The following is a 16,049-nucleotide window of genomic DNA, read 5'->3' as shown; positions in this document are numbered from 1 at the left end:
AGCTAGTTAAAATGCTAATTTTAGGCTAGATCTTTCTTTGTGATATTGCAATATTAAATTTTAAATGATAACTGCTGATTAATTAACTCTTATTATATTTAAAGTACAGTATATTATTTAAGCATGGTTTAAGAAGTGCACAAAGAGCAACCTTGTAAATACGTGTTTTATCCCATTTACCTTTTTGACAGGAGAATTAGATGACAGAGAGCAGGCAAAGCTGGAAGTAAAAGTATGGGATCCAGATAGCCCCCTTACTGATCGTCAGATTGACCAGTTTTTAGTTGTAGCACGGTAAGCTTGAAATCCTCTAATCCCAGAAAAATACTTTTTTCTCCTATAAACCCTGTAGACCATTGACTGCTTATTCCCCTATCTGTTGTTCCACAACTTGTTTAACGTTCTATGTTTATCTTGCAGTTAGGTAAGAGAAAACCATTAGAATGGAACATGATGCATATCTATTTTAAAGTAAATTATATAGGAAAGGAATATATTTCTGAATTGCTTCCAGACTTCATACTTTTGCAGATCTTGGCAGAGTTCGATGTTCTTAAAATTCTTAAAATTTTAATGTTGATATTCTTTTCCAACTCCACTTTCTTAAAATTCTTAAAACTTTAATGTTGATATTCTTTTCCAACTTCACTTTCTCCTCAGAATAAATGAAGCAGGATTTCAGCACTACCTTTTTAGTTTGGTACTGTAATATTTGAAATTGCTGAATGTAACAAAGATTAAGATTATAATTCAAGCAAATGTAAACAAATGGAATGACTGAAGAACTCGTGACATTTGCATGTAATCCAACTGTCACATACACTGCAATTATTTTCAGTGAATAGCAGAAGATTTTGAAGTATATCACAATAATTCATTACTATGTCCTACTCTTCATTAGGGAAAAACTCTGGTTGGGTAGTATCATAAACTAGCATACTCTTAGGATATGTCTATACTGCAGCTGGAAGCGTGCCTCTCAGGCTGAGTACAGAGGCTGTATTTGAATTACAGTGCTAAAAATAGCACTGTGAATGTTATGGCAGGGGCAGCAGCACAGGATAGCCGTCAGAGTACAAACTCACCTGATCTCCTGGGTTCATACTGAGGTGGCCAGCCTGAATCGCCACGTCCACACTGCTATTTTTAGCATGTTAGTTCAAGAAGAGCTAGCACATGTCTTTCTGCTTGGTCTAGGAGGCTCTCTCCCAGGTGCAGTGTAGACATATCCTCGGAGGCCTGTGACAGAGCCCTGTTAAAGTTCAGATATGCCCTTTTTCAAACATTTTTAGATAGATTTCTGAAACTTCTACTCTTTCAAAAACAGTGACATTTTCCATTGAAAGAGTAAAACCATTACTCTCATACAGTCTCTTTTCCCTGTTCTATAATAAATGCTTACAGTAAACCTTATTGCTCCACCTACTACAAACTAAGGAAGCAGAGGACTACCTGTCAATGCTAGTGTAAAGGCACCAGCCTGCCTTCTTCCCTCTCAGTAATTTTGCTTCTCTATTCTGAAAGCAGAGTGCAGCCATACATCTTTTTAGTCTAAGAACCTTAATTTCTCTTCTTCCCAGCTCTTGTTCTTTCTTATCTTCTTTCTGGACAACATGTGTCTGGAGAAGGAAAATCAGAGGGAGAGGAAGGCAGAGAGGAGCTCTGCTTTCAATTCCATAGCCTGTGCCATGTAGGGAAATGGGCTTGTGGGTCACACCTCCCTCTGATCTCAGATGCTAGCTCATCTAAGATCAGTCCTCCTCTGATCAGTAAATGTATACTGTTCCTTTGACACATCTCTCCGCCATGTATTGCTTCTTGCTTGCACCGCAGCATATTGCTCTTGCCAGCAAGTAGATCCACTAGCAAGCTGGAGAGATGGAAGTTTGAAGCTGAATCCCTTCAGAAGATCATGCTGCCTTATCTCCGCTGAGCAGACCCCCTTGGGGAAGCCGAAGAGATGCAAGGCGGAGTATGAGCAACTTCAGAAGGGCATGCTACTGTACTTCCCTGCACCTCGTGCACTTCTTAGGAGATTACATTGTTGCTGGGTCAGAACTTGACCCCATTCACTTAGGAGTTGGTAAGTCCCTGTGTGGGAGGTTTCCATTGTGGTGGGGGTGTCTTTTGGGGATGCCAGTTTTTCTCATCTATTTAAGGTCTTTTAGGCTGCTATCTCCATTGGTCTCCCAATGGGAAATGGATTCCCCCTGACTATTAGGGAAGTCTTCTCTGCTTTAGCATTTAGACATTTGATCTTTGTCTGATCCGAAGAGATTTTCTTCTGTTTTACTTTAGAAGATCATCTTTCCAGTCAAAAGAGACTAGATGTGCGAGTGCCAATTAATAGCAGTGAGTCAGCTTGAGTATTTCCCCACAGGAGAAGATTGCTGTCTCACTGACAATTTCCTCTGTTAGCAGAGCTCATCTTAGGGGAGCACATTAGTTCCCTAGAGAGATACCTTTCTCTGTCCTATAGTGCACACAGTAATAAGCAGTAAAAGATTTTCCTTTGCTTTACCATAAGCTGGAGTCAGTTTCAATTACATTACATTACGTTTTCAGATGCTGGAGCTTTTAATCTTCCCTGTCTCTAATAGGCTAGCCCAGAGGTTCTCAACTTGGGGGTCATGGATACCTTGCATTTCCTATACTCTTAAATGGTACAGAGATCCTGACTAAATCCAGCAAAATGGGAGTGGGGGTTCCAGTATGGACAAAGGTTGAGAACCACAGGGCTGACTTATATGATCAGATCTATTCACTTTCACTTTGTGGTAGTTCAGTTTAGATTTCATCCCTTGCATATTAAGAGTTCTAGTTTTTTTTTTATATACATTTGCCTTTTTGGTACATTCCACTTTTGTAAATATATTTTGGGGTGCAGTAAAACTGCAAGTCACCAAGGACCCCCGGGACTTATGAGTCTTTCTCCCTTCATCCAGCAAGGATTGGTCAATCTTTCAAGAGAGCCATTCTCTCAGCCGTGTGATCGGTCCAGCCATTTGTAGTCTCCTCTTTCTCATCTCCAACTAAAAGAGGGTTTTGAAGATTAGTTAAGGTACTCTTTATGCAGCATCGGTATTTTAGTGGCTCTCTGCCTCAACTCTATTCTCCAGTTCCTGTTAAATGAAAATTTCATACTTACCATTGCTTAGTTCTGTTTCCCATAAGGCAAATTCACCTCATCTGTGTTTTCTTATTTGTTACATCCATTTAAAAGTTAGAATGGGGAAAGAGTGGAAAATTACGTACCAGTATTCTATTTACTTTAGTTCTCTTCTTTCCTTCTGCATCCTTTCCACCTACCTTCTGCATTTTGTTCTTAGACGCTTCTACCTCAGACAAGAAACAAAACTAAACAAGAGAAAATGGAATTTTTTCACCTTCTAAAAGGAGATATAATGCCAACTGTATGGATTTGTCTTACGATGAGAGATTAAGTGTTGCTTCCTCAACTATGAACGTTCCATTTATCATCTCAAAAAAGAAATCCATATATTCAGTAAAATATAATGAAGTACAATATTTAAAATGTGCGGTTAAGTAGTGGTGGTAATTGCTACTATTGAACATAGCCAGAGCTCTGTTCTTGCAGGGTAATTAAATATGCATACTTCTATACTATATGTGGGTTTTCTGCTGAATATAGTCAATAGGAATACACGTGACTCCCAATGTTGTTGTTTAGAAAATTGCCTGTTCAGTACAATTAATACTGGTATAGTTTTGGATTCTATTCAGATAGAGAAAATCAGAGGAATTGACGAGGAAATTAAACTATTGGCAGAGATGCGGGGTAAAATTGTATAACTGTGGTGGGTTCTCTAGGGGGGAAGATTGTGAGGACCAATCCAGTGTCCCCCAAAACAAGAAGGTGTTTGTCATAAGGATGAGTAAGAGTACCTAGTGACAGCCACATGGTTTGGAAATACGAGAAATGGGTTCACTGCAAGTTCTATAATCTATCAGTAATTCTGTTTCTTCTGCCCACCCACTGTACCTGACATTAACGCTGGTCTGTCTTTGTAGATTTTACAGCGCTGGATATCATCTTGGCTAAAAAATGACTAATTTGCATATTTCAGAGTAACATAATTTGCATATGTAGACTGAATTTACACCCTCTTTGTGCACTTCCCCTACAGAATGTGACCCATTGCCTAAATTTAATTCCTTCCTTCCTTCCTTCCTTCACTGTAACGTCTAGTGCAGAGATTCTTTCCTCCTTTTCATTGAAATTAGAGAAGAGGGTGGGGCCATAATAGTGTTTTAAGTGATGTCTTATGAATTTAAGCCATTTCCATTTTTCAGATATTTTCCCCTCTTTAAATGAAAGTGATTCAGATTTACCATATGTCCCCTATTCATTTTCCTAGCAAAACTGCTGAGACTGCAACGTGATATGTATCAGATATTCCATATAATACTTCACTTTTCTTTGTTCCAAAGACCCCAGCCCATTCCTCTTCCCGGCGAAGAATAACAGTGGACAACTTTCCTTCTGTTCAGTAGTCATTTCCCGAGCACTTTAAACTTTTGGAGATTGAAAAAAGTGTCAGGAAGTGGGAGTAATGAAGCACAGCTCTGTACCTACAATTAGTTGCTTTAGAAATGACAAGAAAAAATAATCTTCTGGAAAAGCAGCATTTTATTATCAATATACTCTGCATGTCACATTCTGCTCTATCCAATAGTTGAAAGACTCTGGGGCCTTTGTCCAACCTTAATTATCATTGTGCTGGTAGCATATGTCTGCGTTAAAAAGTATTCTAAGACTTAAATAAATTGAAACTCCCTGGAATTAAGGAAAGGAACATGGATCTTAACTGGCTGCTTATAGATTGGTTGTATAGGCAAAGATAAAAATGCCCTTCTATAGGTTCATTTGTGACTCTTGGGAAATGGGGTATTGACATAATAAGGCAAACAAAAGAACAAACACTTCCTTAATGACTGGGCACTGTCTAAGAAGCTAAGGTGGGTTGAACCCCATAACTATGCTTAGATCCTTTGGCCCAAAGGCTGGGCCTGGGGTATGTTTCATACATGTATAAATGTATTTTGAGAACTAGTGTGAGCTCTCAGACAACCTTGTATAGGCCTGAAAGATGACATGTTTTAACTAGGCTTGGCGGAATTCGATTTTTATTTTTGTATAATTGCTACAGATAAATCAGTGTTTCTTTTTAAGCTTTTTTTTAATCCATTTAAATTTTCACCATTATGCAAAAGTATCAGCTTTTAAGCATTTTTTCTCCAATTTTTATCAATGTAAATTTTCACAGTTCCAGGAAATTATGCGAAGGTCAGACAATAATTAAATGACAGTAGAGGTTGAAATTCAGAGAGTTAAAGCTTTATAACCGTTAAAACACAAATTGTCAACATCACATGTCAAAATATACATAATAAATATCCTTAAATCAAACTCTAATACGTTCTCAGGCAGCATTTTTCTTACTTTGCCTATCTGTAAATCCTGATTATCAATGGAAATATTTTATCATCTGTTTGTGTACAGTGAAATCAACATTTACCAATAAAAATATATAATCCTTCCAAGTCTAGTTTTAACTAAACCTATCAAGATGATTGTAGAAGAAAGCAGTTAATCTTTACCTCAAGACTCTGAAGAGAGGAGGGGGAAGGATTGAGCGCTCTGAGAAATATAAACTCGGAACAGAGCAGGTCATGAACTCCATCTCACCTGGACTGATGAGACTAAAATTCCTGAGGCAAAACGGGGACCAATTATACTGATCTGAGATCCAGAACTTGCTATATAAAATTCTGGGCCCATGCCAAAACACCAGTGCTGTCTGAGGGGCTAGTGACCATTTTAGGATTTTAATACCTTGCAAACCACCTGGGTTAAAAATGATTGTTGTACACCCATAGTGAATCCAGCTAATGTTGGTAACACATGAACTATTGTACCTTAAAATTGCATCATTCTGTTATCACCTTGCTTTTTATTTTTTAACCTCATTCTCCTCAAATCTGACCTAGTTTTTATTAACCACCAGTTTTTGAGAACTGGTAAAGCAAGGACCAGGGTTAGCTAGTGCTGTACACAAATTGAAAACTTGGAGACCCTAGAGTTAATCTCTGATTCTTGTGTGAATGTTAGCTTCTAAACATTGTGCTGTAGTAGAAGTGACTGGAGGGAGGGAAAGAAAACTGTATTTGGAATAATTACAATTGCCCAGGGGCCCAATTAAATTAAATTTTGATTTTTTTTTCTCCGTTTACTTTATTTTTTCCTGTCATCCACTATTTTTTCCTCTTGGCTTAATTGTATAGTGGCGCCTCTCGAACATGAAAGACGACATCTATTCATGACATCATCAGCCCCATGAGACTCACGTGGCCACTCAGCTTTGTGGTGTTAGGAACCTAAACCACTATAACTTTTTTTTTTTTTAACTTGGAAATCACACTTCTCCCTGAATTGTTTTCATCTACAATTGTTTTCCAAGTAGCAGCTACAATTACTATAACAAAATGATTTTGCATTTGACAGCACTTTTGTAATCAATTTCATTGTTTCCTCTTAATAGTGAGTCTCTCCTTTTATTTTGTTGGCCATTCACACAGCAACAGGGAAGAGGAAGCCACTTTAAAAATAGGAAAACCTGATTATAAAATCCCAAATTGGTAGGGGAACTCTGGGAGAGAAAATTGACAAAATATGACATGAATTTCCCCTTCCCTTCCTACAGCTCTTTCTTCCTTCTCCCCTGTCACAGATATAGAAAAAAACCCTCATCTCTGACCCATGGTTCCTCCAACTACTACCTCATCATCCTTTTCCCTTTCACATCTAAGCTCATTGAACTTTTTGTTTACAATAGCTGTCTGAAGTTTCTCTCTTCCAATTCCATCCTCAAGCCTCACCAATTTGGGTTCCACCCTCTTACTGAACTGAAACCTCTCTTGCCAAAGTCTCTAATGACCTCTTCCTAGCCAAAGCTCAGAATCAGTACTCCGTCCTGATCCTCCTTAACCTGTCAGCTGCTTTGAACACCATCAACCTTTCTCTTCTTGAAATCTTGTCCTCCCTTGGCTTCCATAACTCTGTCCTCTCCTTGTTCTCCTACCTCTCAAATGGTTCCTTCAGCTTGTCCTTTGGAAGATCCTCCTGATGCCCCTCCGCCTTCAACTTTCTGTGGGGTTTCCTTTATTCGCATCTTTTCTCCCCCTTCACCTAATCTCTGGATAATTTCATCCACAAACACAAATTAAACTTTATCCTACCTCCTTCTGTTCAAACTAAAATCTCAGCCTGTCTCTCTGACATCCTCTCGCAGATATCTAGCTGTCAGCTCAAGATCAACATGGCTAAAACAGACCTCTTAATCTCCTCCTCACCCTCAAGCCTTCTCCCCATCTCTGTTCTCTGTCACCGTAGACAACACCACCATTCTGCCTGTCATTCAGGCTCATAATCTGGGTTTCATCTTTGACTCAGACCTCTATATATCCTTACCTCCAGGGTATGTCTAAATCTTACTGAAGTTGTATGCACTGTAGTTGTAGCCGGGTCAGTTCCAGGATATTAGAAAGCCAAGATGGGTGAGGTAATATCTTTTATTGGACCACGTCTGTTGGTGAGAGAGACAAGCTTCCAAGCCACACAGAGCTTTTGTAAGCTTTTGAAAGAGTTCTGTGTGGCTTGGAAGCTTGTCTCCGTCACCAACAGAAGTTGGTCCAATAAAAGATATTACCTCACTCATCTTGTCACTCTTATATCCTGGGATTGACACACTCTACAACTTCACTGCATGCAACAATGGAAGATACTGAATTTAGCTGTCTGAAATGGAAACTCCGCAATAAGAAAAAAGAAATAAAAACTTAACAGTGACGACTACTTCCTGAGCAAATGCAAGAAACAATACATCATCCTTAGGGGTCTCACCGTCTATAATGGACTTCAGAGAAACGGAGGAACCACTTACTGCACCTCACATACCTCGGAAAGGACTACCTCAAACAGGAAATCACCACCTGCTCCCCACACACTGGAAGAAAAAAACCCAGGAAAGTTACCTGGAAGTGATGAAAGAAATCTAAAACAACTATCAAAAAAACCTGACAACAGCCATCCAACACCAAAAACAAAAAGTGGAACCAATTACAGCTACTCCACAGAACACCACCTCCAGGAGAAACCATGGCACCGGTACCCCCCACATGGCACCCAAACATCATCAATTTATCAACACTACCCCGCACTGGGGATGAATTATCTGTACTCTCTAAGGCAGTGTTTTTCAAAGTACGGTTCGTGACCTAGTACTGGGTCGCAGAATGTCAGGCACTGGGTCGCCTTGCTGATTCAAATTATAGTGATCTTTGCCGCGCAGCAGCTCTAAAGGGCCACGCAGCAGGGACCTCGAGAGAAGTAGGGAGTGGGCTGGAACTGGAGAGGGGAGCAAGTTGGGGCTTGCAGGGCTGCTGTGGGCCTCTTCCCCGGCCCCGGAGCTCGCTGCTGCCAGCGGGGAGAGAGGGACCCTTCCCCTGGAGCTCCATGCTGCTTGCTGGCAGGGAGAGATAGGGGCCCCTCCCATGGAGCTAGCTGCTGCTGGCGGGAGAGGGCTGGGTGGAGTCCTCTGGCCCCAGCTCTGGGGCAGCCTGCTTGCATCCCAAACTCCTCATCCCTGGCCCCGCCCCAGAGCCTGCACCCCCTGCCAAAGCCCTCACCTCCCTGCATTCCAACCCTCTGCCGCAGCCCTGAGCCCCCTCCTGCATCCTGAACTCCTCATCCCCAGATCCACCCTAGAGCCCTCACCCCCAGACAGAGCCCTCACCCCCACATCCCACCCTCTGCCCTACCCTGGGCCACTTCCCACACTCCGAAGCCCTCAGCCCCGCCGCATTAATTTTGTTATGTGCACCAATATAGAGGTGATTTGTCACACATCACAAGATTCATTCCACACATGAGTGGGAAAAATTAGAGGGAACACTAATTACAACATCATTAGAATAACATTACAATTATACATGCATAACATCATGTTTCTGGTATTTGCGTAGAGTTGCATCTTACACCTACTGTGTTTTACGCACTACACACGTGGACAATACAGTTTGAGTATAATCCCCTACATTGCTTTTCCGATCCGCCCCCTGCTGTGTGGAGACTCAGATTTTTGCATGATTTTTGATAAACCCCGCAAAAGTTGGAAAATATGGATCATTTTGTAATACGAAAAAGAAGTTTGGAAACACAACCATCAAATCCATCAACATCTGCAAGGGGAAGTGTAAGTACGTCATGCAGAACAGAAAATTCTAGCAGTAAAAATGAACAGGCTGCTTCCACCTCATCTGAACAGCCAACTAAAAAGAAAAAATCATGGCCGAAGCAGTACAGTGCTAAAGCAAACCAAGAACCAAAGCCCCACTGTGTTGTTTGCACCAAAGTGCTTGCAAACAAGAGTCTAAAGCCATCAAAGTTGAGGAGAGATTTAGAAACAAAACATACAGGACTCATGGATAAACCATTGGACTATTTTCAAAGGAAGCAATGGGAACTTAACTTATCAGGTCAGGTTCTCAGCTGGTCAACCACCTTGAACGATAAAGCACAACTGGCATTGTATTTGGTTGCATATCGTGTGGCAAAAGCGAAAATGGCCTATACGGTTGCTGAAAAAGTTATTCTTCCAGCATCTGTGGATATGGTGTGGACACTTTTGATGAGAAGTCTGCTGAAAAATGGAAAAGTATTCCTCTCAGTGATAACACAGTGTCTTGGTGAATACATGATATTGCAGAGAAGTTGGAAGCTCAACTTGTAGCGCTGTTACAGTCAGTCGGGGATTTTGCTATACAACTTGACAAAAGTACTGATATTTCGGATTGCGCAATGCTGTTAATTTATGTGAAGTACGTATGGCAAGATGATTTTAAGGAGGATTTGCTGTGTTGTCTGACCCTACCAACAAATACAATGAGGGCACAGATATTTGACTGCGTAGGTGGAAAATACAAACTGGAATGGGGTAACTGCAAAGGAATAACAAGTGACGGTGCGGCAAATATGACCGGAAAGAACAGTGGAGTTGTGAAAAAAATCTGTGAGGCAGCTGGCAATGACATTGTTTGGAATCATTGTTTCATTCACTGCGAAGCTTTGGCATCCAGGGGTATTCCTCCTGATCTTATGACAGTACTGAAAAAAGCAGTCAAAATCGTAAACTTCATTAAAGGGGGCTCACTTAACAGCAGGCTTTTAGAAGCGCTATGCTCAGACATTGGAGAACACATGCATTTATTTTTTCACACTGAAGCAAGGTGGCTGTCACGGGGCAGAGTGCTTACCTTGGTGTATGAACTCAGGAACAAGATTCGTGTTTTTTTGGTGGTGAAAGAGTCTAACTTTGTTTGACAATGACAGTTGGTTAATAAAGTCATACCTTGCTGACATTTTCTCGGTTTTTAAATTAACTAAACTTGATGTTACAAAGAAGATGCAATGATTTGTTTCAACATTGTGAAGAGATACAAGTAATTCAAAAGTCATTGGCACTGTGGCAAGCATGTCTGAAAAGTGATCGGCCCAGCTACTACATGTTCCCAACACTGTTACAATACATTGAGGAAAATAACACCAGTGAGGAAAAAGTGAATGAAATGGAAACTATCATACAGTTACATCTTGCTGCTCTGTCTGTGTGTTTTAGTCGCTATTTCCCAATAAACAAGTTTGAATATTTGAATGAAAAACTCTGGGTGAAAGATCCTTTTGCTTTCAAAAACACTGAGGCAACAATGGAGCTAAATCTGGGGCCTAGCAAGAGAGTGAACTGCTGCATCTCACCTGTGATAATACTCCGAGAACACGGCACAAGTCAATACACTTGTCATCATTATGGATCAGTGTTCCAAAGGATATCCACTGCTAAGTAAAGTAAGTGTGCTCTTGTTGCTGCCTTTCACAACAACCACATGTGTGAAATGGGATTTTCAGCTATGACCAGATTAAAAAACAAAGAAAGAAACCGAATGAACAGTGGACCTGATATGCAGGTAGCCCTTTCATCCTGTGATCCTGACTGGAACAAAATCATGAGGAACAAACAGGCCCACCGATCACATTAAGTAAATGAAACTCAACCTGATCGCCTTTATAGTATTTTGTTTAAAAGTAATGGCTTTGTCTAGTGTTAGTTATGTGAAGTGGGTTAAGCTGGAATGTATTGCAATATTATGATTTTATGAAAACTCTAGTCAAAAGACATAATTATGTTGGGTCATGGGCATCAACAATTTTCTTCAACTGGGTCATGAGAAAAGAAGTTTGAAAACCACTGCTCTAAGCGACTGAACTCCTGTTACCATACTAAAGTTGAGAAACAGAAGAATTTTTCCACCATCTACACCTCAAATAATTCTTTCACAACAATGACACCACCACTCACAATTACCACATCCCTATAGACAATCATAAGAAAAAAGAATCCTCTGACTGGATACCATAGAGCTACTTGTCTTCACTTTCAAGGCCTTTCATGGTGTGCATATCCCCACCCTACATCTCTCTCATTCACTATCAAAATGTCAACTCCTGCCTCTGATTCGCCAACAATACCTGCCTCCATCACCCCTTTGATAGATTTTCAAACAAGATTGGAAGCTCTCTGAGGCAGGGGACCATCTTTTGTCCTTTGTTTGCACAGTGCCTAGCACAGTGGGGTCCTGGTCCATGATGAGGGCTGCTAGGCACTACATTAATCCAAATAATAAATGTATTTGAAACTAACTTATTTTTTTAAAACTGTCTAATTTCAAGTTTTACTTTTAGTTTTGTGAAATGATTGGGAAGTAATGCATAGTTAATATTAAATAATGAATAATTAATTAGTAAATTATTTGATGACACTTACATTATAAGGTCCAATATTTCATGACTTGCCACACTAGAAATATTTTGGCAGACTAGTTCTTCTAAGAACTAGTCCTGGATCAGTAATCAGAAAGAAAACTTTTCAATCCCTGCAGTGCTGTGAATAACCCCTCTCTAGCAATGGATATTTTTAAGTTTTGCTGAGTTTTCCCTAGCTTTATCAAACAAAATACAATCCTTTGAATAGCAGAAACATGCCTAAATCCTAGACTGTGACACCATCGTATCTTAAACTGTTTCTTGTCCTTCTGCTGCAATCTCTTTTTAAGTGTCTTAGAGAATGCCTTCTCTGTTCAGAATACATCAAATAAACAAAGCAAGAAAAAACTATTTAAAGTTTTCCTGATTCTTTGGTCCAGCACAGAAAGCTCTCACACCTATTTAGCAAAGTATGGTATTTGTATGAAAAATTGCCCCCCGGACTCCTCCCTTTTTGGGGGGAGGGAGGGTGCGGCTATTATATGCTATCCAATCAGGGGTAGTCAGGGGTAATTACCCTATTTTTAATCTAAAATCACAGTACACTTGAATTACTCTGAGCAGCTAATCTGCTTTATTGTTTTATCACTAATATGGTTTCGCATATATTGTTTTTCTTTCACAGTTTCTTTATTGTTTTGATATTTTGCATTGGGCATATTGCTGTTAAATGCTACATTTATAGTTCCCTTGAAGTTATCTCTGAGAAAAGACACTGTTGGGGCGGGGGTGGGTGGGAAGCATGTTAATTAGGGATGTACTTGTTCTGACTTCACTGGCTCATAGATTCATTGATTTTAAGGTCAGAAGGGACCATTATGATCATCTAGTCTGACCTCCCGCATGATGCAGGCCACAAAGCCGTCCTAACCCTTTCCCTTGACTCTGCTGTTGAAGTCCCCAAATCCTGTGGTTTAGAGACTTCAATTAGCAGAGAGTCCTCCAGCTAGCGATTCCTGCCCCATGCTGCGGAGGAAGGCAAAAAACATCCAGGGCCTTTGCCAATCTACCCTGGAGGAAAATTCCTTCCCGACCCCAAATATGGCGATCGGTAGAACCCCGAGCATGTAGGCAAGATTCTCCAGCCAGACCCTCATTGGCCATTATACTATTTACCAGCGATGGCACGCTGTTCCTTTGACGAAACTCACGTTATCCCATTAAACCATTCCCTCCATAAACTTATCTAGCTTAATCTTAAAACCAGACAGGTCCGTCGCCCCCACCGTTTCCCTCGGAAGGCTGTTCCAATATTTCACCCCTCTGACGGTCAGAAACCTTCGTCTAATTTCAAGCCTAAACTTCCCCACGGCCAGTTTATATCCATTCGTTCTCGTGTCCACATTAGTACTGAGCTGGAATAATTCCTCTCCCTCCCTAGTATTTATTCCTCTGATATATTTAAAGAGAGCAATCATATCCCCCCTCAGCCTTCGTTTGGTCAGGCTAAACAACCCGAGCTCCTCGAGTCTCCTTTCATACGACAGGTTTTCCATTCCTCTGATCATCCTAGTGGCCCTTCTCTGTACCCGTTCCAGTTTGAGTTCATCATTTTTAAACATGGGAGACCAGAACTGCACACAATACTCCAAATGTGGTCTCACCAGTGCCTTGTACAATGGAAGCAGCACCTCCTTATCCCTACTAGATATACCTCGCCTAATGCATCCCAAGACCGCATTGGCTTTTTTCACCGCCACATCACATTGTCGACTCAGAGTCATCCTGCGGTCTACCAAGACCCCGAGGTCTTTCTCCTCCTCCGTTACTTCTAACCGATGCGTCCCCAGCTTGTAACTAAAATTGTTGTTAGTCATCCCTAAATGCATGACCTTACACTTTTCACTATTAAATTTCATCCTATTACTATTACTCCAATTTACAAGGTCATCCAAGTCTCCCTGAAGAATATCCCGATCCTCCTCCGAATTGGCAATACCTCCCAGCTTTGAGTCATCCGCAAACTTTATCAGCCCACTCCTACAATTGGTTCTGAGGTCAGTAATAAATAGATTAAATAAAATGGGTCCCAAAACCGAACCTTGAGGAACTCCACTGGTGACCTCCCTCCAACCTGACAGTTCACCCTTCAATACGACCCGCTGCAGTCTCCCCATTAACCAGTTCCTTATCCACCTCTGGATTTTCATATTGATCCCCATCTTTTCCAATTTAACCAATAATTGCTCGTGTGGTACAGTATCAAACGCTTTACTGAAATCGAGGTATATTAGGTCCACCGCATTTCCCTTATCTAATAAGTCTGTTACTTTCTCAAAGAAGGAGATCAGATTGGTTTGGCACGATCTGCCTTTGGTAAAACCATGTTGTAATTTGTCGCAATTGCCATTGACCTCAAGGTCCTTAACTACTTTCTCCTTCAGAATTTTCTCCAGGACTTTGCACACTACAGATGTTAAACTGACAGGCCTGTAGTTACCCAGGTCACTTTTTTTCCCTTTCTTGAAAATAGGAACCACATTAGCTATCCAGTCCCACGGTACCACCCCCGAGTTTAAAGATTCATTAAAAATTATCGCTAAGGGGCCTGCTATTTCTCGCGCCAGTTCCTTCAATATTCGCGGATGAAGATCATCCGGTCCGCCCGACTTAGTCCCGTTAAGGTGTTCAAGTTTGGTTTCTACCTCGGATACGGTAATCCCCCCTCCAGTATCCCTTTCTGTCACGCTGCTAATATTCCTAATCCCTTCATTGGCCTCATTGAACACCGATGCAAAATATTCGTTTAGATATTGTGCCATGCCTAGATTATCCTTAATCTCCACTCCAGCTATAGTCTTCAGCGGTCCCACTTCTTCTTTCTTTGCTTTCTTCCTATTTATATGGCTGTAAAACCTCTTACTATTGCTTTTAATTCCCCTCGCAAGGTCCAACTCAACACGGCTTTTGGCCTTTCTCACTCCATCTCTACATGCTCTGACCTCCATAAGGTAAGTTTCCTTACTGATCCCTCCCCTCTTCCACTCTTTGTACGCTTTCTGTTTTTTCCTAATCGCCCCTTTGAGACAGTCACTCATCCAGCTCGGTCTAAATCTCTTGCTTACTAACCGTTTTCCCTTTTTCGGGATACAGGCCTCCGACAGCTCATGCAGCTTTAACTTAAAATAATCCCAGGCATCTTCTGCCTTTAGATCCATTAATATGTTTGCCCAATCCACTTCCCTTACCAGTCCTCTTAATTTATTAAAATTAGCCTTTTTAAAATTGTAAACCCTAGTCTTTGATTTAATTCTGTTAATCCTTCCATTTAGTTTAAACCGAATTAGCTCATGATCACTGGAGCCCAGGTTGTCCCCTACAACCATTTCCTCAACGACGTCCTCACTACTCACCAAAACCAAATCCAAAATGGCCTTGCCCCTCGTTGGTTCAGCTACTACTTGATGAAGGAATTGATCAGCAAGCACATCTAGGAACATCTGAGCCCTATTATTGCTACTAGCATTTGTTCCCCAATCTATATCTGGGAAATTAAAGTCCCCCATAATTACACAGTTCCTATTAGTATTTACTTCCCTAAACACATTAAATAGTTCTTTATCCATATCCTGGGTTGAGCCTGGTGGTCTATAGCATATCCCAAGCACTATCCCAGGGGGGCCTCTAGTAGTTCTTTTACCCAGTGTGAGTATTGCCCAGACGGACTCAGTCTTATCTATTCCATCAATTGTTATTTCTTTACAGCTTATCTCATTATTGACATACAATGCCACCCCACCCCCCACCTTTACCTTTGTTCCGGTCGTTCCTAAACAGCACATACCCTTCCATACCTGTACTCCAGTCATGACTGGCAGAACAGTGAGGAGAGCATTTGAAACCCAAGCCTAGAGCACGGGGAAGCCATTATAACACTGCAAGCCAATGCAGAGATATGGTATTATCACAGTGCATCATTTGTTTTCCCATAGGTATTCAGGCTATTTAATGGGTGTGTTCCGAATGAAGACAGTACCTGACTTACTCTGCCTATCACTGAAATACTGCTATCTTTGGGTTCATGTTAGTTGTTTGAGTGCACAGCAACATTACAAAATAATTTAGAATAGAAAATGAAGAAGAATGTGCATACAGTTGAAACTACAAGGGAAAATTAGGTGGAGTGTGAACACCACAGTTGGAATTTGTC

At 40.9% G+C, this 16,049-nt stretch overlaps 1 protein-coding gene across 2 annotated transcripts in view; it reads left to right on the top strand.

Annotated features, from left to right (window-relative positions):
* Nucleotides 1-16,049, top strand: part of MTA3 (metastasis associated 1 family member 3) — a 178,404-nt gene that overhangs the window by 79,220 nt on the left and 83,135 nt on the right. For both annotated transcript variants that reach the window (XM_034764471.1, XM_034764470.1), the window contains exon 7: nucleotides 192-294. In XM_034764471.1, coding sequence (XP_034620362.1) covers nucleotides 192-294 — 103 coding nt within the window. The remainder of the gene's footprint in view (nucleotides 1-191; nucleotides 295-16,049) is intronic.

The sequence above is a fragment of the Trachemys scripta genome, chromosome 3 (assembly GCF_013100865.1).
Source record: "Trachemys scripta elegans isolate TJP31775 chromosome 3, CAS_Tse_1.0, whole genome shotgun sequence".
Lineage (NCBI taxonomy): Eukaryota > Metazoa > Chordata > Testudines > Emydidae > Trachemys > Trachemys scripta.
Note: the sequence above shows the minus strand (reverse complement) of the source record. Positions and strands in the feature narration are given on the sequence as shown.